This window comes from Salvelinus alpinus, chromosome 2, assembly GCF_045679555.1.
Source record: "Salvelinus alpinus chromosome 2, SLU_Salpinus.1, whole genome shotgun sequence".
Classification (NCBI taxonomy): Eukaryota; Metazoa; Chordata; class Actinopteri; order Salmoniformes; family Salmonidae; genus Salvelinus; species Salvelinus alpinus.
The window spans coordinates 111,749,761-111,773,575 of record NC_092087.1 but is presented as its reverse complement, the minus strand read 5'-3'; the positions used below and the strand labels follow the sequence as shown (position 1 = coordinate 111,773,575).

Below are 23,815 nucleotides of genomic sequence, written 5' to 3'. Positions count from 1 at the left end.
ACAGTAGCAGCATTGCCTTAAAGTCGCAGACCGCAATCTGCTGACTGGAGTGGGTAACGCAATTGAGTAAAACGTATATTTTATTTTCAGACAAAAAGTTAAAGGGTAGGAATCAGGGACGTCGCTAGAACTAAAATATTACTTACCCCCCCCCCCCTAAATAAATCATTATCAGTCAATATATTTTTTCTGTGATTTATTTTTTTTGTCAACCGTTCCATCGCATCTTAAACTTTTTACTGGGCCGGCACTAGGACCGGGGGAGGCTGCTGCTGCGCTAGTGACTGTTAGACTTTCTTCAGCAAAGGTTTACTAGGAGGGGAACATCTACACAGAACTGAATTGAATCAAAGATGGCGGACAGAAATAATCGGATGGAAGCAAATGTAAGGGATTATAATGTCATAACTAATCATGCAAAAAACATGTACAGTTGACAGGAATGTTACTTCATGTAGAGACAAACGATTATTCTTTTTTTTTAATCAAAGTTAATTTACGAAAATTGTGATTTAGCCAGCTAGCTGACTAGCTAACATTAGCCAGCTAGCTGACTAGCTTTATGGGTGTTGTGACATGAGTATGAAATTGTAATTCTGGATGTTTTAGGGACTCCTGAAACAACCAGCAAACCAGGCTGTCATTTTGGGAAACAGTGGATGTATAGAATCTAGCTAGCTGAAGAATTTACTGCAAATTGAATGTACAATTTTGTAAGCTTTCCTTGCTGATATTTGCCATGCAGATAGATGAAATCACGTAGCTAGCTATGTTCTTGCTTATTGTGCAGTGGATGATTAAAATCCCTGTATGCCCATGGATGTGTAGCTAGCTATCTAGCCGATCTGTGTATGGACCCAAACGTTTGGTATACATATTAGTTCAGAACCTAGCTATGAACCTCAGCTATCATAGCCAGTTGTATCAACTTCAAAACAGCTTGAATGACATTAATGAAGCCTATGGATTGAGTAGAATATAATATCATGTTGTGCCAAGGATGCAAGTCATATATACATGTAGTTATTACCATGCATGAGATCCCCACATTGTAGCCTGTACATTTAATATATTCACTGATCATGTACTCTACCTTGGCAAATAAAGGTGCAGTTTAGGTATGAATGTCTTTGAGATTATTTTTCAGTCATATCCAATACCAGGAGTATCAAATTCCAGTCTTTGAATGACGCTGTGTCTGCATGTATGTATTACAATTCTACACTTCAACAGTGTTTACCAATCTTGGTCCTGGGACATCAATGGTTACACATTGTAACTAATAAACTAGAAACAGGATTTAACTAGTTAATTCATATATACAGAAATATAATGTTAAAAAACAGAACACTGCACTTCCTATGCATCATGTAAATACTCCAACACCGGTTCATCTCAACATCTAATGCCCTTCATCTGCATTGATCTGATAAACACAGGATAGGTGGAGTATTTCATCACATTACACTTCATTTCAACCAGTAGAGAATGTGAAACGCTTTATTGAAAAGCTCATTATCCAAGTGTTATAAATACAAGTTCAATCTGTACTTCAATGCACATCTGTTGTGCATTATAAAAACAGAGGAAGAAAGAGGAGGTGGAGAGAGAGGTGTAAAAGACAGAAAGGGAAAGAGGTAAGCACATAGGAGCAGGGAAGGCAGCACATGATTAATGAATCACAGTGCTACCTAAATATTCTCTCAGTTCATCACAATTACATAGCAATGTCTCTAGTCGGCCCAAAGGTTATCTTAAAAGCAGCTGAGATGGCGATGATGGGACTGGGGGTTGGCATCCTCTCACATCAAAACATATCTGCAGACGAGAGACAGATGGAGAGAGAGAGCATGTTTAAGCCTTGTGTTTTTATTTTTTATTCTAACATTGTTAGTCATCAATCAGGAGGTGAAATGCAAAACTGACCTGGGATCATTAACTCTGGGACTACTGCATCTCTCTGTATTTCAATGTCAAGCATCTCTTTAATAATACTTCCTGTTGTCCTGACCAAGTGATCTCTTACCTCAGCATGATCATGCTGTGCCCTCTATGTAGCCAGTTCAGATGCAGGAGGGGTTCACCGACACAGCTGATATAACCTAGAGGATTTAGGGAGAAGGGGAGAGAGGGATGAAGTGAAGGAGAGACTGTTATTGAGAAAATAAGGTAGGTAAAGCAACAGTGTTCAACAGGAATCTGTGTGTGGCTTCACCTGGTGTCCACACCACACTAAGTGGCTGCAGAGTACTTTATGCTGAAAAACATGAACGGACCCACGAGGACAAACAATATAGCGTAGTTATAGAAATAATTAAGTGTCTTACTATTCTCCATGGTTGGCCCTCTTGCCTATTCGTTGAAGGTGGAAGGAGCCACAGTTAAAGGGAGAGAAACTGTGAATTGAATAACTGCAGTTGACATTGCTAAGTAAATGGAAGAATACTCTTATTGCAATGTGAATGGCTCTTAAAAGAGCATTTGGTTGTGCATAGTGTAGTCTATGGTGTTGCTAGGGAACAGCACCCTGTTAAAAGAACCTTTGGTTGAGCATAGTGTAGTCTATGGTGTTGCCAGGGAACAGCACCCTCTTTGAAGAAGTAGGAGGTGAAGATCTCCTGCACACGGATTGCCTCTCTTGCTGCGTTGTTGGACCCCATCCTTGAAACATCCTGCAGAGCAGCAGACTCCTCCTCTGGGACACGGCGGCGAGCTGTAGATCCCCTCCTGGTCCTCGTGTCCATCCTCATGAAGTTACGCAGGACACAGGTAGCCTTCACACACCTGAATTCCTCCAGGAGGCAGTCCCAGATGACCCTGGTCACCCAACCTTGCAGTGCCCTACACGTTAACTGTAGGCAATCGTTTTGCAGGAATCTCCAGTTACAAGGTATCTGTAGGAATATGGAAGACAATGTAATTATTAGACTGTTACATCACCAGGTCATTGTGGATTACTAAAGTATAATATCCCTGATAACAAATTATGATAACATTGGATTGATAGATGCATGGGCACACATATGTACATGTGTAGCATGTGACAATAACAGGGTCATATCAAGGACGGCATCACAAATGAATACATAAATACCACTTGAAGCTTGATGATTAGTTGATCATTTGAATCAGCTGTGCAGTGCTGAGGCAAAAACAACAATGTGCCCCTTTGAGTCCCCAGGACTGAGAACCACTGCTCTTCATTGGGACCTCTTCATATGTAGACTGGCTTTCATAGCGCTCTTTATCTGAGGACAGAAAACCTCACAAGAAACACACTTCATTATAGTCAAATTACACCACACTGAATATTATGTTACTATTATCTCCGTCCTCACTTCTAGGGTCAGGAACTACACAAAAGTACCTGCCCTATCCAGAATAGCCTCCTCTCTCACTGACAGTTGGGGCTGCTATCCTTTCACCCTCCATGGCTGTTAGCTAGCTACCTACAAATGCATTTGGAGTTTGTTTTTTACAGTGATAAATAGATAGCTAGCTAAAATGAAGTTAGGTAGCTGGTGATATTTAATTCACTTAGCTAGCTATCTATCTATACAGTATGTGAAGTTGTCTAGATAGCTTGCTAGCCAACTAGCTAGCTCATTTAGCAGCTCATTTGAGTTAGCCTGCACTGTAGCTAGTTAGCTAATTATACATCGTTGTTTTTACATTTTCAAAATCTATTTACTTACTTGAATAGGTTCTCCCAGCCATATGGACAACTGGAAACAGGGCAACAAAGTTTGTCACCAGAGCGTTTTAGAGGATATTACTATTGAACTATGAACCCATTTAATAACCAGACCTTCATACAAACTTGCTCTGCTGAATTCTTGACGGAGTCACAACGGGCGGCCTAAGCGGCACACAGCAGTTTACCGCCATTTATCTAGTGTACATTCACCCTCAGTCACCTTGTCCTAGAGAGATTTACATGGTTATCAAAACGTCACACCAGGGTGAGCCTAAACAAAACACAGCCCTGTGGGAAAAATGAATGGTGGAAAAACGATGTGAACCATTTCCCTGTTTGACCTGTAGATGTTATGGATATTATAACTCTACAGCGCCCCACAGTGGACGGAGGAATTCTGCTGAATTCTTGACGGAGTCACAACGGTCGGCCTAAGCGGCATCTAGTCCATCTGCTGACTGGACGCAGTTCAGTAAAATGTAGATTTTATTTGCAGACAAAAAGTTAAAGGGTAACAACACAGTGTGGTACAAACAGTTATGTTTTTGTTTTAAATTTACAAAATTAAAATGACAAATTTACATTTTAAATGTTTTCGTAATACTCAAGTATTACAATTGTTTTTTTAGGGGTGTAGGGTGGAAGCTGTCTCTGCTTAACAGGGAATTCCTGTCCGTCTGCTTCCTGTATAGGTCTGTGCTAAAACCACCCCCCTCCCTCTTAATCAACATGTCCAGTAACTTGTTTCATGCACATCAAAGGTGAGGGTGAATTTCAGATGTTCACTGCTTGTATTGATGAAGGAGTGGAATCGATGAAGTTCCTCTGCTGTCCCCTGGAATAGAAGGAACACGTCATCAATGAAGACTTTTACAGAGCCTGATGAGGTGCTAGAAATGATTGTTAGGGCTGACAATCACATTCTTCTCTAACAACCCCACATACAGATTGGCATAATTAGATGCTATTTGTTAAACTACAATGACCATAATGCACTGCGTGTCTACTTGTCTTGTCTGTTTATTTTACACCTGCTATGTAACAGAGACAGAAGAATGCACAATGGTCAATGCTATCTGGAATCCTTGGGACATCCCTACCCTAAACCCTAACCTTAAACCCTACCTTAACCATTTTAAATGTCAACTTCAACAGGCTAGGGACGTATACATGATCTAAGTGATTGATAGTTGGCATTCAGCAGTCATTAAGCCTTATTTACTTTAATTAACTAAAATAGTGATTTTGTCAGACAGCATAGACAGCAGCTCTACACTTTATTGACTGATTGATCCATTCATCCTTCCATCCCTCCTCAGCCTTCCTCTCCTCTGAAGACCCAGTGAGGGTGGAGCTCAGTCAGAGAGCTGTTGAGGAACTGGTTAGGAAGAACACTTCTACAGCCAGAGAGGTGAGAGGTCACACATGGTTTAGATGGTAAATATTTATGTCCCCTTAGCGGTTCATCACGTCAGCTAAAGGGAATATGTTCCATCATCTATGTTTATTTACATTAGTGCAAATTGTCCACTGATATTGGTGTAATTTCTCACCCCTTTTGGCTGTATGAAAGTTTATTTCCCCCCAGGCACAAACATTTGTTCTTTGATATTATGAAGGTCATGTGCAAAATGTACTTTTCCCTACTAATTCACCCCATCTCTTTACATTGCTTATTTATATTCAGTGGCCTGACTGCATCCAGACTATGTCAAAGGCCCATCCTGGTAGATCTAAACCTAATGAGGCTTGGAGTGATCGGATGACAGAAGTCACATTTAGGTGCCAGGTGTAACTGAGGCCATAGATGCTCCACATCCATTACTTTGAGTGTTTTATATAATATGACTAAATGTGTTTCTTTCTGTGTTGCAGGGGCAGTCAAGAAATGGAACGCCAAGGCCACAGAACATGACATAAGCAGAGCTGTGGGAGACCACCTCAAGCCCCCGGTAGAGCCGGGGGTGGTGTTTACCACTCCACCACGCCTTCAGCAGGCTTGAAAAGTGGGATTGATACTGATTTTCAGACCAAGAGTCTGTTGATTGGTCAGTCATTGGGTTCATTTCTTAAAATCAAAAGAAGTTTTATTTATACAGCACATTTCAGACATGGATGCAACACAATGGCTTCACAGGAGAAAACAATGAAAATAACCAGAAATATTTAGTACACAAAAATAACAGGATAAAAAAACAGAAGATTAACAACTGAAAGACCAATGAGCATTCTAAGGAAATGCCATTGATTAAAACACTAATTGGATGCAATATCCAACCCAAAATATAAGCTTGTTTTTTAGGAGGCGTTCTCAAAGACACTATGGGGGTGTCACTGAAAGTTGACTAGTAACAACAACTGGGACCTAAAAGACACCAACCATGAGACCCACTAAATCTGCCCAAGAAGAGGCAAACAAAAGAAAATCCCACACCAAACTTAAAGACAGGACGCAAACCAAAAAGGTGGAGCAACTAAAGGTGTTGACTCTCCACATCTATCAAGACAACTGGAGCACTGGGCCAGAAACTCTTAAATAGAACCTGGACCAGCTCAGGTGAAACACCTTCCCACTAAGGAGATGGACAAGCCAACACAGGTGTAACACATACTGACTAACGAGGTGACACCAATCAGTGCATCCTACGTGCTGACGAGCTATACGTGCTAAAGTCCAACCTCAAAACATAAATGGAAAAACCAAAGACTAACTAACACCTTAAGAGAATGCTCACTAACAACAGAAAACAACTTCCATTTCACTTTATAATCAACTACAATGCTTCACCGTCACCAATATAAACATGGTGTCTGTCTACTGGCAAACAATTAAAAACAATATTTATTTTTTATTATTCCCACAAAGAATTTTCTTTCTATAGCTTCTAGAACTCACTAGCTTCTAGAACTCTCCTCTTCCTAAAACTCACTAGCTTCTAGAACTCACGTCTTCCTAAAACCCACTAGCTTCTACAACTCTCGTCCCCTTGGAACGAGCCCAAACAAAACTCATCTCCAATACGGAAAAACGTGCAGTAAAAATAAACTGTGATCCATGGCAATGCACTGGCTAAACGCAAAACACAAAACATTTTGACTGCCACCCTTGAGACAATCAGCAACCAGGTTGTTCTCACCACGGACATGTCTGATTTCAAGAGGAAACTCCTGCAATATCTGCAGTAACTTTCCACCTCACTGCAGAGCTTCTCTCTCTTTTCAGGGTTCACTAGATAGGCATGTTGTTGGATCGGGGCAATGTCATGCTCTAGTACATTTGGGTTGGCACATCTGAGAATTAACCCTGATATTCTAAAAACAGGGCAACAATGTCAATATAATTGTACCCCAAAAAAACGTCAGTTGGTTGCATGAATAATTTTCATTACTAAATCTTACATGAAATGTAAAATGTGAAATATTTGATTGCATAGTATTATTTTCAACGGCTTTTCAATTACATTTTGCTAGTTGGGATAGCCCAATGTCAAAACACAGTTTTAACGTGTCCAAATAAATAACCAATATGCAGAAACAGTTTGGGATAAATTGAAAACCTAACATGTGGTCACAATAATTGTCTTTTTTTAAAACAAGCTCCTTATAAACTGCATAAGCACCAAAAACACTGTTGCTTTGACAAGTAGCAATAAATCACGGATATCGATTAGGGGGGAAATCCGGCTGTACGAGCTGTTGAAACGAACAACTAAAAAAACATGGAAATGGGAGATATCTTTTAGCTCACTGGTTAGAGGACAACCTGCAGAAAACAGTCAGCTACATATTGGAGTGATGCATTTAAATTTAGGGGTCGCTAAACAAAGGAACACAACACTTATTTGTCATCACTCATCGATATTATGTTGAAATCAATTGATTCTGGGAATAATGTGTACATCACTAGTTAGAGGACAACTCTTTTTTTGTTAGTCACTTTGTGTTAAATCACATAAATAGTACTCTTTCAATTCAGAGCCTGGATTTCCCCCAATGAGCCTAATATCCATATCATGTTGAAATCAATTGATAAGGGGGCAAACGTTTAGGGTTCTACATTGTGACATTCTGACTGACTGACTGCAGAGTATATTAATATACTATATATTGAAACATTCTACATTGAGACATTAAAACACTCCTACTACAATGTTAAAACATTCTACATTGTGACATTAATTCATTGATATCATGAAACAACTCCTTCATATATACATTTTCTGATATTTGATCAGAGATATTTTATCAGATTATCTCTGGTCACAGCTAAGAGATTTCTCTCCTGTGTGTATTCTCTGGTGCACTGTCAGATCTCCAGATTGACTAAAACTCTTCGCACATTGATCACAGCTATATGGTTTCTCTTCTGTGTGTGTTCTCTTGTGCACTGTCAGCTCTCCAGATTGACCAAAACTCTTCCCACATTAATCACAGCTACAAGATTTCTCTCCTGTGTGTATTCTCTGGTGTGATACCAGATGGCAAGATTGACCAAAACTCTTCCCACATTGACCACAGCTATAAGATTTCTCTCCTGTGTGTATTCTCTGGTGTTGAGTCAGATGGCAAGATCGACCAAAACTCTTCACACACTGACCACAGCTATAAGGTTTCTCTCCTGTGTGTATTCTCTGGTGTACAGTCAGATTGCCAGATGTAGAATATCTCTTCCCACATTGACCACAGCTGTAGGTTTCTCTCCTGTGTGTGTTCTCTGGTGTGATACCAGATTGGCAGAATGACCAAAACTCTTCCCACATTGACCACAGCTATAAGATTTCTCTCCTGTGTGTGTTCTCTGGTGCACTGTCAGATCTCCAGCTTGACGAAAACTCTTCCCACATTGATCACAGCTATAAGGTTTCTCTCCTGTGTGTGTTCTCTGGTGTCGAGTCAGATGGCAATATTGACCAAAACTCTTCCCACATTGACCACAGCTATAAGATTTCTCTCCTGTGTGTATTCTCTGGTGTTGAGTCAGATGGCAAGATCGACCAAAACTCTTCCCACATTGACCACAGCTATAGGGTTTCTCTCCTGTGTGTGTTCTCTGGTGCAGAGCCAGAGAACCAGGTGTAGAAAAACTCTTTCCACATTGACCACAACTATAAGGTTTCTCTCCTGTGTGTGTTCTCTGGTGTGATACCAGATGGCAAGATTGACCAAAACTCTTCCCACATTGACCACAGCTATAAGGTTTCTCTCCTGTGTGTGTTCTCTGGTGTGATACCAGATGGCAAGATTGACCAAAACTTTTCCCACATTGACCACAACTATAAGATTTCTCTACTGTGTGTATTCTCTGGTGAATTTTAAATGCCTGATGAGGTGAATCTCTTCCCACAGTCAGAGCAGCGGTGAGATTTCTTGCCTGTGGGTCTCCACTGGTGTTTCTTGAGGTGTTCTGATGTGGAGAGACTCTTCTCTGCCTCTTCAGCATCATGTTGTTGTTGAGGCTCCCCAGAGGATCCACGATAGTCCGTATCTCTGCTGTGTGAACAACAAAGTCAGACGGTTAAAGGCCCACAACAGCAGAAATCCACTGTTTATTTGAGGTAAAAGGTGATGCCCAGAGGTCTGTTAAATTACTTTACAATTGTCTTAAGACAGTCGAAACCTAAGCAGTGTGGCAGACGACCTTTGATCTCAAAAAAAGGCCCCTTTCTATATTTGCAGCACGAGGGCGATGCGCACACAATTTGATTGCAGAAACACCTCCCTGCTAATGAGGAAACCACTAGTAATGGATGTAGTATATCTGCCTGGAACAAAAATGGTGAGCAAAGATTTTAGTTTTCCACAATGTATTCTGAATATTACAGCACAAGATCAGGAGTGCTACTGAAGGAAACTCACATTAAGCTCTGTGTCTATTCACTAATTCAGCACCGTGGGGGAAAACTCAGGGGAGTTCTCATAGGCTGACAGCAATAATAGCCTCCGTTTACAGGTTGTTTATGAGTGCATTTCACATTACTTTTGGATTACAACTGTTAGGCTCCTTTGAATCTCCTGCTTAATATGTTTGTGATATTGTCGCAAATCAACTGCTTTATACTTATAAAACACTTCAACCAGTAAAATGCTCTTTAGCTAGCTTTGCCATCAGCCTGAAACTGAGGGTTTGTACATTAAGTATTGGCCCACAACAAATTGGCCCACAACTTCACCTAACAACAACATAGACCTACTGTAGGACCCATAACTTCACCTAACAACAACATAGACCTACTGTAGGACCCATAACTTCACCTAACAACAACACAGGCCTACTGTAGGACCCATAACTTCACCTAACAACAACATAGACCTACTGTAGAACCCATAACTTCACCTAACAACAACATAGACCTACTGTAGAACCCATAACTTCACCTAACAACAACATAGACCTACTGTAGGATCCATAACTTCACCTAACAATAACATAGACCTAGGACTATAAATCATTTAATATTTCAGGTGAAACATGGAAACTAAAATGTCTGTCATGACATTTCATAACCTGATCACTAGATAATTTTGTGAATAATCCCACTAGACTACTCTGTAATGTGTTGTCATTCTAAATGTACTGAATAAAGGAAAATAGCTCTGTGTGTTGTACAATAGCCTATCCATCAAGGAACAGTTCTCTACACATAATGAGCAAAGTATCTCTGTGTCCAAACAGACTAACGAGACCCTACAGTAAATCAAGCAGACAATAACACATTATAAACAGAGGTCGACCGATTATGATTTTTCAACGCCGATACCGATTATTGGAGGGCCAAATTTTTTTATTTATTTATTTATTTGTAATAATGACAATTACAACAATACTGAATGAACACTTATTTTAACTTAATACATCAAAATACATCAAAATCAATTTAGCCTCAAATAAATAATGAAACATGTTCAATTTGGTTTAAATAATGCAAAAACAAAGTGTTGGAGAAGAAAGTAAAAGTGCAATATGTGCCATGTAAGAAAGCTAACGTTTAAGTTCCTTGCTCAGAACATATGAAAGCTGGTGGTTCCTTTTAACACGAGTCTTCAATATTCCCAGGTAAGAAGTTTTAGGTTGTAGTTATTATAGGAATTATAGGACTATTTCTCTCTATACCATTTGTATTTCATTAACCTTTGACTATTGGATGTTCTTGTAGGCACTTTAGTATTGCCAGTGTAACAGTACAGCTTCCGTCCCTCTCCTCGCTCCTCCCTGGGCTCGAACCAGGAACACAACGACAGCCACCCTCGAAGCAGAGTTACCCATGCAGCAACACAACGACAACAGCCACCCTCGAAGCAGAGTTACCCAGGCAAAGCAAGGGGAACAACCTCTCCAAGGCTCAGAGCGAGTGACGTTTGAAACGCTATTAGCGCGCGCTAACTAGCTAGCCATTTCACATCGGTTACACCAGCCTCATCTTGGGAGTTGATAGGCTTGAAGTCATAAACAGCGCAATGTTTGACGCACAACGAAGAGCTGCTGGCAAAAGCACGGAAGTGCTGTTTGAATGAATGTTTACGCGCCTGCTGCCGCCTACCACCTACCACAGTCAGATACTTAGATACTTGTATGCTTGTATGCTCAGTCAGATTATATGCAACGCAGGACATGCTAGATAATATCTAGTAATATCATCAACCATGTGTAGTTAACTAGTGATTATGATTGATTGATTGTTTTTTTAAAAGATAAGTTTAATCCTAGCTAGCAACTTACCTTGGCTTACTGCATTCGCGTAACAGGCAGTCTCCTTGTGGAGTGCAACGAGAGGCAGGTGGTTATAGCGTTGGACTAATTAACTGTAAGGTTGTAAGATTGATATCATTATGACATCATGGACGAATTCTAGAATATACTATATATGCTAGAAACCTGGTTAAACTATCATTATGACATCATGGATGAATTCTAGAATATACTATATATCCTAGAAACCTGGTTAAACTATCATTATGACAACATGGATGAATTCTAGAATATACTATATATGCTAGAAACCTGGTTAAACTATCATTATGACATCATGGATGAATTCTAGAATATACTATATATCCTAGAAACCTGGTTAAACTATCATTATGACACCATGGAGGAATTCTAGAATATAATATATAGCCTAGAAACCTGGTTAAACTATCATTATGACATCATGCATGGCCAGTCCTTGTATTCATAGTGTAGTGAATTCGTGGGGAAGCCCTGAGCTGAACTCAAACCTGGGTCCAGCGACTGTCAAGCCAACACCTTATAACTGTTATGCCAAGATGTCTGAACTTCTTGACGAGGTCGCTAGGTAATGAGTTAGGGTTGCTACAATAGCTTTCTCTATGAATTTGAGAGTGGTTACATTTCTCCAGCCCCATCCCTCAGCTGTTTACCAAACCAAGTCTCTTGGCAGCCATTTTGTTGCTGTTTAAATACTAGGTTGTCCCTTTAAAAAAGCCACACATCAATCAACCAACCTGCAGTTGAAACAATAACAAGGCTCTCAATCCACAACTGTTTTGGTAATAAGATTATGATGGGCCTGGAGACATTTAACTACTCTCAAATTCATAGACAGACCTATGGATGAAAGGACTGACCATCCATGATATCAACATTATAGTTAACCATGTTGAGGCTATACAGTGTTGATTTACATTGTTGCTAAACATTGGAGTAAAAAAGCTTATTTGGGGTTCTGATGGGGTACAACAGTTGAACTAAGCTCATGAGGCATGTGTTATATTCTCCAAGAATCAATGGCTATAAAATAAATAATTTAAAGTCAAAATATGGATGTAGCAATTGCAGATTTCCCTTTTAACACCAAACATCAGTTCAACAACTGCAGAGTTTGTACCTCTGTATTTAAGACAGTACTTACCAGTGGTAATCACGGCCCGGTTTCTCAAAACCATCTTATGGCTAAGTTCATCTTTAGAACCACTGGATGCCTTAAATTGCGTTTGGGAAATCGGGCCCAGATATCCAGTTTCCTTCTCTTCTTCCGATGAGACCGTAAACTCCCCATCCTCCGCTTTCACTTCAAAAACTGAATCCTCCTCATCTTTTACTGTAACACCCTCCTCCTCTTTCACTCTGAACGCCTCTTCTTTCACTGTAACGTCTTTCTCTTCTTCTTTCCCTGTAACAGCCTCACCCTCTACTTGTTTTTGTATTGTAACATCCTTCTCTTCCTCCTCCTCTTTGATGAGAGCTTCTTTCTCCGTCCAGCAGACCGTCTCTTCTTCAGCAGGAAGAGAGTAATTTAGTGAACTCATGGTCGGAGATGTTAGCTAGCTAGGCTAATGCTAACTTAACCAGCCCGCCAGCTGAATAATAACAACAACACCGTAAATATGAAATGAAATAGGATAACTAACCAACTAGACGACAGACGAGGGTTTAAAACACAGTGGCTAATATACACTATAGCGTCTAAAGAGCTTTATGGGTTCGTCTATTTTGTCTAGCAAGCTACCGAGGTGTCTGACTAACTGTTGCTGCTGCTGAAAGAAGCGTTCCGTCCACTAGATTATACGTCACACTAACAGCATTGCGTTCCGTCCACTAGATTATACGTCACACTAACAGCATTGCCTTAAAATCGCACACCGCCATCTACTGACTGGAGTGGGTAACGCTCAGTCTGAACCTCTGACTGCGATGGAGATGTGCGACTTTAAGACAATGACGCTAGTGTGACGTAAAATATATATTATAATGTTCAGACAAAAAGTTAGTGTAGGAAGCATGAGTTTTTACTCACCAGTGTAACAATACAGTGTGGTTAAAGACTTAGTAACTTAGTTGTGTTCACGATCTGGTTCCCTATAAACACAACCAGTTATGTTTTTGTGTCATCACATATGTATTAATTTATTTCGGGATTCTGGGTAATCCACAGCAGATTTATGAAGAATTGCTGTGGGTGAGTTCAAAATTGAATAGTCCCGGGATAGAAATATATAAAGTTGACATTACATCATAAAATCCACCTTTTAAATCATACATTAGCAATTTATGTTTTAGTAACTACTGTTGTTGGTTTGGTGTCAAATAAGCCTCTCTTTATATGTTATTTGCCAAATCTCAGTTTTCCATGTGGGTTTTATGCTAAAGTTCCCTCTTTCAGGTTGGTATCTAACTGGAAAATGCATCTTCTTTAGGAGTGCTATTTTTACCCTGTCGACTACTGATCATTCATCCACACTGTGTGTCTCATCAATGCAGGTAATTTATGACAAATGTATAAAGTATATGTTTTATAAACGCATGAACACCAGACAGTTTATTTGCCCGGTTTTGTTAGTTTAGGTGTATTATACTTCTTCGCCACTAGAGGGGGACATTGAGTCCTTTTCCAGGTTAATTTGATATATTTTGATACTAAAATGGATGACAGTTTACTACTACTGACACTGTCAGCACGGTGGGCTCTGGTGCCTTCTTGCCGTGGGCTCAAAATGACAGAGGAAATCAACCTGCCTGATGTCATCTATAATAATGACATAGAGGCTATGCTGCTACGGTGTGGGATGTCATCTATAATAATGACCTAAAGGCTATGCTGCTACGGTGTGGGATGTCATCTATAATAATTACATAAAGGCTATGCTGCTACGGTGTGTGGGATGTCATCTATAATAATTACATAAAGGCTATGCTGCTACGGTGAGGGATGTCATCTATAATAATGACATAAAGGCTATGCTGCTACGGTGTGGGATGTCATCTATAATAATGACATAAAGGCTATGCTGCTACGGTGTGGGATGTCATCTATAATAATGACATAAAGGCTATGCTGCTACGGTGTGGGATGTCATCTATAATAATGACATAAAGGCTATGCTGCTACGGTGTGGGATGTCATCTATAATAATGACATAAAGGCTATGCTGCTACGATGTGGGATGTCATCTATAATAATGACATAAAGGCTATGCTGCTACGGTGTGGGATGTCATCTATAATAATGACATAAAGGCTATGCTGCTACGGTGTGGGACGTCATCTATAATAATTGGGGATTTTCCCTGCCATCATTCTGTATGTCTCTTCTGATCTGCAGTCATGTTTTAGTTGAGTTTTGTTAGTTGGGTTCTAACTGGTCTCCATTAGTTGGGCTCCAGCTTGCTGACCATAGTGTCACGAACCGGCTCGAAGACCGTGACAAAAAGTGAGACAACGTGGAGATAAAGAATAACAAAATATATTTATTAACTGTAGTAAAGTAAATACAATTAACACTGGTGTGTGTTTAGTCAGTAGTGTAAGTGATTGGTCGGGTGTTTACATGTGATAATGAGGGGTGTTGAAAGGTGCCAACGCAAACAATCAAAATCTGTCTGTGTCTGCATGGAGAGAGTCTCCTCAATGACTGGGGAAGAGGTGCATTTATCCTGGGACACACCCGAGCCCAAACAACCAAAATCTGTCTGTGTCTGCATGGAGAGAGTCTCCTCAATGACTGGGGAAGAGGTGCATTTATCCTGGGACACACCCGAGCCCAAACAACCAAAATCTGTCTGTGTCTGCATGGAGAGAGTCTCCTCAATGACTGGGGAAGAGGTGCATTTATCCTGGGACACACCCGAACAACCAAAATCTGTCTGTGTCTGCATGGAGAGAGTCTCCTCAATGACTGGGGAAGAGGTGCATTTATCCTGGGACACACCCGAGCCCAAACAACCAAAATCTGTCTGTGTCTGCATGGAGAGAGTCTCCTCAATGACTGGGGAAGAGGTGCATTTATCCTGGGACACACCCGAACAACCAAAATCTGTCTGTGTCTGCATGGAGAGAGTCTCCTCAATGACTGGGGAAGAGGTGCATTTATCCTGGGACACACCCGAGCCCAAACAACCAAAATCTGTCTGTGTCTGCATGGAGAGAGTCTCCTCAATGACTGGGGAAGAGGTGCATTTATCCTGGGACACACCCGAGCCCAAACAACCAAAATCTGTCTGTGTCTGCATGGAGAGAGTCTTCTCAATGACTGGGGAAGAGGTGCATTTATCCTGGGACACACCCGAGCCCAAACAACCAAAATCTGTCTGTGTCTGCATGGAGAGAGTCTCCTCAATGACTGGGGAAGAGGTGCATTTATCCTGGGACACACCCGAGCCCAAACAACCAAAATCTGTCTGTGTCTGCATGGAGAGAGTCTCCTCAATGACTGGGGAAGAGGTGCATTTATCCTGGGACACACCCAAACAACCAAAATCTGTCTGTGTCTGCATGGAGAGAGTCTCCTCAATGACTGGGGAAGAGGTGCATTTATCCTGGGACACACCCGAGCCCAGGTATGTCCCATTTCACTGAAGACCCTCCCGGCTCCGCCCACCGACATCCTATTAAGGAAAACAAGAGCAAAGAGAAAGAATTCTGCAGACAGAGTGGGAGGGTCGTCACAGCAGTCTGATGATATACCAGGGCCTGGGGATGCAGTTAGGTTTGTATGCAGTCTGGTGATATACCAGGGACTATGCATGCAGTTAGGTTTGTATGCAGTCTGGTGATATACCAGGGCCTGGGGATGCAGTTAGGTTTGTATGCAGTCTGGTGATATACCAGGGACTGGGGATGCAGTTAGGTTTGTATGCAGTCTGGTGATATACCAGGGACTGGGGATGCAGTTAGGTTTGTATGCAGTCTGGTGATATACCAGGGCCTGGGGATGCAGTTAGGTTTGTATGCAGTCTGGTGATATACCAGGGTCTGGGGATGCACAGTTAGCGTTGTTTTCCTCTAGCTATTCTCCAGTTTGCTCCCAGCTGCTTTCATAGAACGTAGATCACTGTTAAACCAGACGCTGCAGAGCGTTTGTTTGACTGAATGAATATGACAAAGCCTTAAATGCAGCGTTAGATGTAAAGTTTAAATTCTCATTCATTACACATCTTCACTAATCAATCAACACATATTTTCCTTTGGACGTATCAATATAATATTATTTAATGAAATACATTTTAAAATACAATTTTTTGTCAGGAAATAAAATAAACATTTCCTTATACTGCGTTACCCACTCCAGTCAGCTGATAACGATGCTGCTAGTGTGACGTATAATCTAGTGGACGGGACACTTCAACAACAACAGCGAGTCAGTCACTTCAGTAGCTTGCTAGGCGACATGGCCTAAACATTCAAGCTTTTTAGACTGTTTCAGTGCATATTTGCCTATGTATTTTAGACATACTTCTGTTTTATAGCGAGTTGCCCCATTTATTTTCATATTTACGTTGTTAGTCAGGCAGACGTCTTAAATGTGCCTAGCGCTAGGCTAGTCGCTAATGCTAACTAGCTAGCTAACATCTCCGACCATGAGCTCCCTAAACATCCCCACTCTTGTTAAAGAAGAGGTGGTCTGCTGGACGGAGAAAGAAGCTCTGGGGCTGAACATTGTCGTGAAAGAGGAGAAGGAAGAAGAGGTTGTCACAGTAAAACAAGAAGTAGAGGGTGAGGCTGTTACAGTGAAAGAAGAAGAGAAAGACGTTACAGTGAAGGAAGAGGAAGACTCGTTCAGAGTGAAAGAGGAGGATGTTACAGTAAAAGAAGAGGAGGAGAAAGAGGAGGATGCAGTTTTTGGAGTGAAGAAGGAGAAAGAGGGAGAGATAACGGCCATATTGACAGAGGAGTCAGGAGATCTGATTACCACCAGTAAGTACTGTCTTAAAAACGGGCTCTAACTCTCTAAAGGTTTTTAATGAATGTGTGGTTTTTAAGCAGCATGCTACTGAAATTCTATACTTGAAAATGTTGTTCTGTACTATAGGAATTTATGTGATAATATAATGTTAAAGCTACATTTTAAAATGGGTGATTAAAGCCCTGAATGCTGATTGGCTGACAGCCGTGGTATATCAGGCCGTATACCATGGGTATGACAAAACATGTATTTTTACTGCTCTAATTACGTTGGTAACCAGTTTATAATTGCAATAATCCACCCCAGGGGTTTGTGATATATGGCCAATATACCACGGCTAAGGGCTGTATCCAGGCACTCTGCGTTGCGTCGTGCTTAAGGACAGTCTTTAACCATGCTATATTGGCCATATACCACACTTCCTCGGGTCTTATTGCTTAACTGTAACATGTGTATACCATCAGAGTCCCCCCACCACAAAATCACAACTTAATTGTCTCACAGAATGGCAAACAACCATCTCTGTTCAGCCTATAAACATGACATTATCTATTATTATAACATCATGACATTCCCTGAGAAATTAGATTTGGAGCTCTACATCATTTGTTTTTAAATCTCACCGTCACCAAGTTTATTTTTAATGATGTAATGTTGTGAAGACTGACCTCAGGTTATTGAGGGATCTAGTCTAGATTAAACCTCATAGGAAGACCATTTTATTTAATGCAGGCTTCATTCAGGTCTCTCTGTTTAACTAAATAATCTGTTTGTCTTTTGGCAGGAGAGAGACCAGACTCTGACAGCGGGAAGAGTTCCTCAGAGGAAACAGACCCAGAGACGCCTAACCAACACCACTGCTCCCACTGTGGAAAGAGTTTTAGGTGGTTAGGGAGCCTGAAAACGCATGAGAGAATACACACAGGAGAAAAGCCGTATCACTGTTCCCACTGTGGAAGGAGTTTTAGGTTGTCAAGGATTCTGAAAACGCATGAGAGAATACACACAGGAGAAAAGCCGTATCACTGTTCTCACTGTGGAAAGAGTTTTAGGTGGTCAGGGAGTCTGAAAATGCATGAGAGAATACACACAGGAGAAAAGCCCTACCACTGTTCTCACTGTGGAAAGAGTTTTAGGTGGTCAAGGGGTCTGAAAACGCATGAGAGAACACACACAGGAGAGAAGCCTTTCCAACATACTAATACACAGGAGGAGACAACATACCACTGCTCTCATTGTGAAAAGACATTTTCCCAGTCAGAGGACCTGAAAACACACGAGAGAATAGAGAGGCTGTGTTCTGACTTATGTTTCTGACTGAGAATTTGTCCACGGCCAGGATTCACAGGACCAGGGTGTCCGCTATGGACACCTGGAAGAAATCAGCAGCGGACATTTCTGAAGGTTTATCCAACAGACCTGTACATCCATGAATGGATCTATAATGTGTAACTATTTCTGAAGGTTTATCCAACAGACCTGTACATCCATGAATGGATCTCTATAATGTGTAACTATTTCTGGAGGTTTATCCAACAGACCTGTACATCCAGGAATGGATCTCTATAATGTGTAACTATTTCTGAAGGTTTATCCAACAGACCTGTACATCCATGAATGGATCTATAATGTGTAACTATTTCTGAAGGTTTATCCAACAGACCTGTACATCCATGAATGGGTCTCTATAATGTGTAACTATTTCTGAAGGTTTATCCAACAGACCTGTACATCCAGGAATGGATCTCTATAATGTGTAACTATTTCTGATGTATTGTTTAAAACTTCTTGTCACTACAGGGGGTGCTGTTTCAACTTCGACATTTAGCGTTCCCAAATTAAACTGCCTCGTACTCAATTCTTGCTCGTACAATATGCATATTATTATTACTATTGGATAGAAAACAATCTCTAGTTTCTAAAACCGTTTGAATTATGTCTGTGGGTGGAACAGAACTCATTCTGCAGCGAGATTCATTACAGGAACTGCGAACGTCTGAAAACTAGACTCTGTTCTCAGATCAGTTTAAAGCTCTGTATGTGCCCTATGGGTCGTCATGAACTGCACCCGCCTTCCCCTGGATGTCAGTAACCAATGAGAAGTGGAATGGTGTTTCTACGTATTTCTCAGAGCTTATAAAGCCCCAAGGAACGAAGTGCGCTCTCTTTTCGACTTCCGCCATTACGCAACGCAAGACCCCAGGATAGCATTTTGAAACGCTCAGTTATCGGCCTTAGATATGTCCGTCTAATTTAATTCGATGTTAGAAACATCATAACGAAGTTATTTTAAACCGAGTTATATCAGTTTATGCGAGTATATTGCTATTTTCGGTATTTCCTTAGTATTGCACTTTGACCATTTGGGCATGTCTGTGCGACATAGCTATTGTTAGCTGCTAATTCCAGAGGTGAAGAGGACGTTTTACAACCGTGCAACGATTCTTTTGGTCAAAGGACAACTTGCCCAAGATTCTGATGGAAGCTCGTCCAAAAGTAAGAGCTATTTATGATGTTATTCTGTATTTATGTGGAAAAATGTTTGGTCGCGGCACTGGTCTGGCTGTAACGCTGTATGTCTAGTAACGTTAATTTAAAAAATCTAACACAGCGATTGCATTAAGAACTAATTTATCTTTCATTAGCTGTCCAACTTGTATTTTTTTAGTCAAGTTTATGAATAGTTTTCGATTAGAATAGGTGCTAATCTAAGATGGCGCCGGACAGATTGCTCTAAGTTTTGGCCACTATTCTCATTGTATAACCACGATTTGTGCCGCTAAATATGCACATTTTCGAACAAACTCTATATGCATTGTGTAATATGATGTTATAGGACTGTCATCTGAAGAATTCTGAGAAGGTTAGTGAAAAAATTAATATCTTTTGGTGACTTATACTAATCGCTATGTTTTTGCCTGAATCAATGCTGTTGTGATGTTTGCTATTGTGGTAAGCTAATATAACGTTATATTGTGTTTTCGCTGTGAAACACTTAGAAAATCTGAAATATTGTCTGGATTCACAAGATCTGTGTCTTTCAATTGCTGTACGCTGTGTATTTTTAAGAAATGTTTTATGATGAGTAATTAGGTAATACACGTTGCTCTCTGTAGTTATTCTAGTCGCTTTGGTGAGTTTTGTGATAGTGCCTGCAATGGTAAACTATGATTTATACCTGAAATATGCACATTTTTCTAACAAAACATATGCTATACAATAAATATGTTATCAGACTATCGTCTGATGAAGTTTTTTCTTGGTTAGTGGCTATTTATATCTTTATTTGGTCGAATTAGTGATGGCTACCTATGCAGGAAAAAAATGGTGGAAAAAAAGTTGTCTTTTTTTGCTATGGTGGTTAGCTAATAGAAATACATATTTTGTCTTCCCTGTAAAACATTTAAAAAATCGGAAATGATGGCTGGATTCACAAGATCTGTATCTTTCATTTGGTGTCTTGGACTTGTGATTTCAAGAACATTTTATTATATGATATCCCTGTAGCTTTAGGCTAGGCTATGCTAGTCTGCTTTTTTGATGAGGATGCTCCCGTAGCAATGAAAGGTATTAATAGATGTACTATGTTAGGTATATTTATCTGTGGTTTTATTTCAACAGATTTTACTGATGCTATTAGATTGTACTATGTTAGGTATATTTATCTGTTGTTTTATTTCAACAGATTTACTGATGCTATTAGATTGTACTATGTTAGGTATATTTATCTGTGGTTTTATTTCAACAGATTTTACTGATGCTATTAGATTGTACTATGTTAGGTATATTTATCTGTGGTTTTATTTCAACAGATTTTACTGATGCTATTAGATTGCTGGGTGGGGGGAGTTTTATAAATACAGAGACTTCAGAAAGTATTCACACCCCTTGACTGGTCCCACATGTTGTTGTGTTACATCCTGAATTTAAAATGTATTTTTATTTCACCTTTATTTAACCAGGTAGACTAGTTGAGAACAAGTTCTCATTTGCAATGACACATACAACAACACAGAGTTACACATGGAATAAACAAAAATACAATCAATTATACAGTAGAAAAATCTATATACAGCATGTGCAAATAAGGTAGGATAAGAGAGGTTAGGCAATAAATAGACCATGGTGGCGAAGTAATTACAATATAGCAATTAAACACTGGAATGGTAGGGAATGTGAATGTGAATAGCAGAAGATGAATGTGCAAGTAGAGATACTGGGGTTAAATGGATTCAATACCCCATAATGTGGAAGTGGAATTATGTTTTTGGAAATGTTTACAAATGTAATTAAAAGCCTAAATAAGTTCAGGAGTAAAGATGTTGCTTAACAAGTCACATAATAAGTTGCAGGGACTCACTCTGTGTGCAATAATAGTGTTTAACATGATTTTTGAATGACTACCTCATCTCTGTACCCCACACATACAATTATCTGTAATGGCCCTCAGTCGAGCAGTGAATTTCAAACACAGATTCAACCACAAAGACCAGGTAGGTTGTCTAATGCCTCGCAAAGAAAGACACCTATTGGTGAATATCCCTTTGAGCATGGTGAAGTTATTAATGACACTTTAGATGATGTATCAATACAACCAGTCACTACAAAGATGCAGGCGTCCTTCCTAACTCAGTTGCTGGAGAGGAAGGAAACCGCTCAGGGATTTCACCATGAGGCCTATGGTGACTTTAAAATAGTTAGTGTTTAAAGGTTGTGATAGGACAAAACTGAGGATGGATCAACAACATTGTAGTTACTCCACAATACTAACCTAAATGACAGAGTGAAAAGAAGGAAGCCTGTACAGATTTTTTTTTATTACAAAACATTTATCCTGTTTGCAATAAGGCACTAAAGTAATACTGCAAAAATAGTTGGCAAAGAAATTAACTTTATATCCTGAATACAAAGTGTTTTATGTTTGGGGAAAATCCAACACATCACTGACTACCACTCTTCATATTTTCAAGCATGGTGGTGGCTGCATCATGTTATGGGTATGCTTGTCATTGGCCCTACAGTCCCTGGTTCTAATCCAGGCTGTATCACAACCAGCTGTGATCGGGAGTCTCATAGAGGCGGCGCACAATTGTCCCAGCATTGTCCAGGTTAGGGGAAGGTTTGGCCGGCCGGGACGTCCTTGTCGCATCGCGCTCTAGCGACTCCTTGTGGCAGCCAGGCGCATGCACGCTGACTTCGGTCGCCAGCTGAACGGTGTTTCCTCCGACACTGGCTTCCAGGGTAGTTAACTTCTTATGGCTGCAGGGGCAGTTTTGACTAGCTTGGATGAAAGGTGCACAGAGGTGCCCATAGTAAACTGCCTGCTCCTCAGTCCCAGTTGCTAATATATGCATAGTATTATTCATATTGGATAGAAAACACTCAGAAGTTTCTAAAACTGTTTGAATGATGTCTGTGAGTATGACAGAACTCATATGGCAGGGAAAAACCTGAGAAAAAAATCCAAACAGGAAGTGGGAATTATGAGGCGGGTCGATTTTCAACCAAGATCCTATTGAAATCACAGCGAGATGTGGATGAGTTTTTGGCTTCCACTAGATGTCAACAGTCTGTAGAACGTTGTCTGATGCCTCTACTGTGAAGGGGGGCCGAATGAGAGGGGAATTAGTCAGGTCTGCCATGACCTGACCATCCTCTAACCATGCGCGTTCACATGAGAGAGAGCTCTATTCCATCGCTCATCTGAAGTCAATGTAATTCTCCGGTTGGAACGTTATTCAAGATTTATGTTAACATTCTAAAGATTGATTCAATACATCGTTTGACATGTTTCTACTGACTGTTAATGCATTTTTGGACATTTCGTCAGCTTTTAGGGAACGCTCTTCGTGACTTTGGATTTGTTTACCAAACGCGCTAACAAAAGTAGCTAATTGGACATAAATAACGGACATTATCGAACAAATCAAGCATTTATTGTGGACCTGGGATTCCTGGGAGTGCATTCTGATGAAGATCATCAAAGGTAAGGGAATATTTATCATGTATTTTCTGGTTTCTGTTGACTCCAACATGGCGGCTAATTTGACTATTGTTCTGAGCGCCGTCTCAGATCATTGGATGGTTTGCTTTTTCCGTAAAGTTCTTTTGAAATCTGACACAGCGGTTGCATTAAGGAGAGGTATATCTATAATTCCATGTGTATAACTTGTATTATCATCTACATTTATGATGAGTATTTCTGTTGAATCGCTGTGGCTATGCAAAATCACTGGATGTTTTTGGAACTAGTGAACGTAACACGCCAATGTAAACTCAGATTTTTTTATATAAATATGAACTTTATCAAACAAAACATACATGTATTGTGTAACATGAAGTCTTATGAGTGTCATCTGATGAAGATCATCAAAGGTTAGTGATTAATTGTATCTCTATTTGTGTTTTTTGTGACTCCTATCTTTGGCTGGAGAAATGACTGTGTTTTGTCTGTCAATTTGGCGGTGACCTAACATAA

At 40.2% G+C, this 23,815-nt stretch overlaps 2 protein-coding genes and 1 long non-coding RNA gene across 3 annotated transcripts; 1 reads left to right on the top strand and 2 right to left on the bottom strand.

Annotated features, from left to right (window-relative positions):
• Positions 1 to 772: 772 nt before the first annotated feature.
• LOC139550522 (uncharacterized) lies at positions 773 to 4,906 on the bottom strand. Its single transcript, XR_011670063.1, has 3 exons — positions 3,095 to 4,906; positions 2,027 to 2,894; positions 773 to 1,818 (listed from the first exon to the last, which is right to left on the bottom strand). It is a non-coding gene; the product is annotated as an uncharacterized lncRNA (long non-coding RNA).
• Positions 4,907 to 5,544: 638 nt separating this feature from the next.
• Positions 5,545 to 13,269, bottom strand: LOC139549045 (zinc finger protein 391-like). The gene is made up of 2 exons (XM_071359129.1): positions 12,568 to 13,269; positions 5,545 to 9,187 (listed from the first exon to the last, which is right to left on the bottom strand). Exons 1-2 carry the CDS (start codon positions 12,962 to 12,964, stop codon positions 8,340 to 8,342), a joined length of 1,245 nt encoding a protein of 414 aa, XP_071215230.1. The 5' UTR covers positions 12,965 to 13,269; the 3' UTR covers positions 5,545 to 8,339.
• Positions 13,270 to 16,668: 3,399 nt separating this feature from the next.
• LOC139549702 (zinc finger protein 32-like) lies at positions 16,669 to 23,653 on the top strand. The gene is made up of 2 exons (XM_071360386.1): positions 16,669 to 17,348; positions 18,122 to 23,653. The coding sequence occupies exons 1-2, from the start codon at positions 17,012 to 17,014 to the stop codon at positions 18,652 to 18,654; spliced, it is 870 nt and encodes a 289-aa protein (XP_071216487.1). The 5' UTR covers positions 16,669 to 17,011; the 3' UTR covers positions 18,655 to 23,653.
• Positions 23,654 to 23,815: the final 162 nt, after the last annotated feature.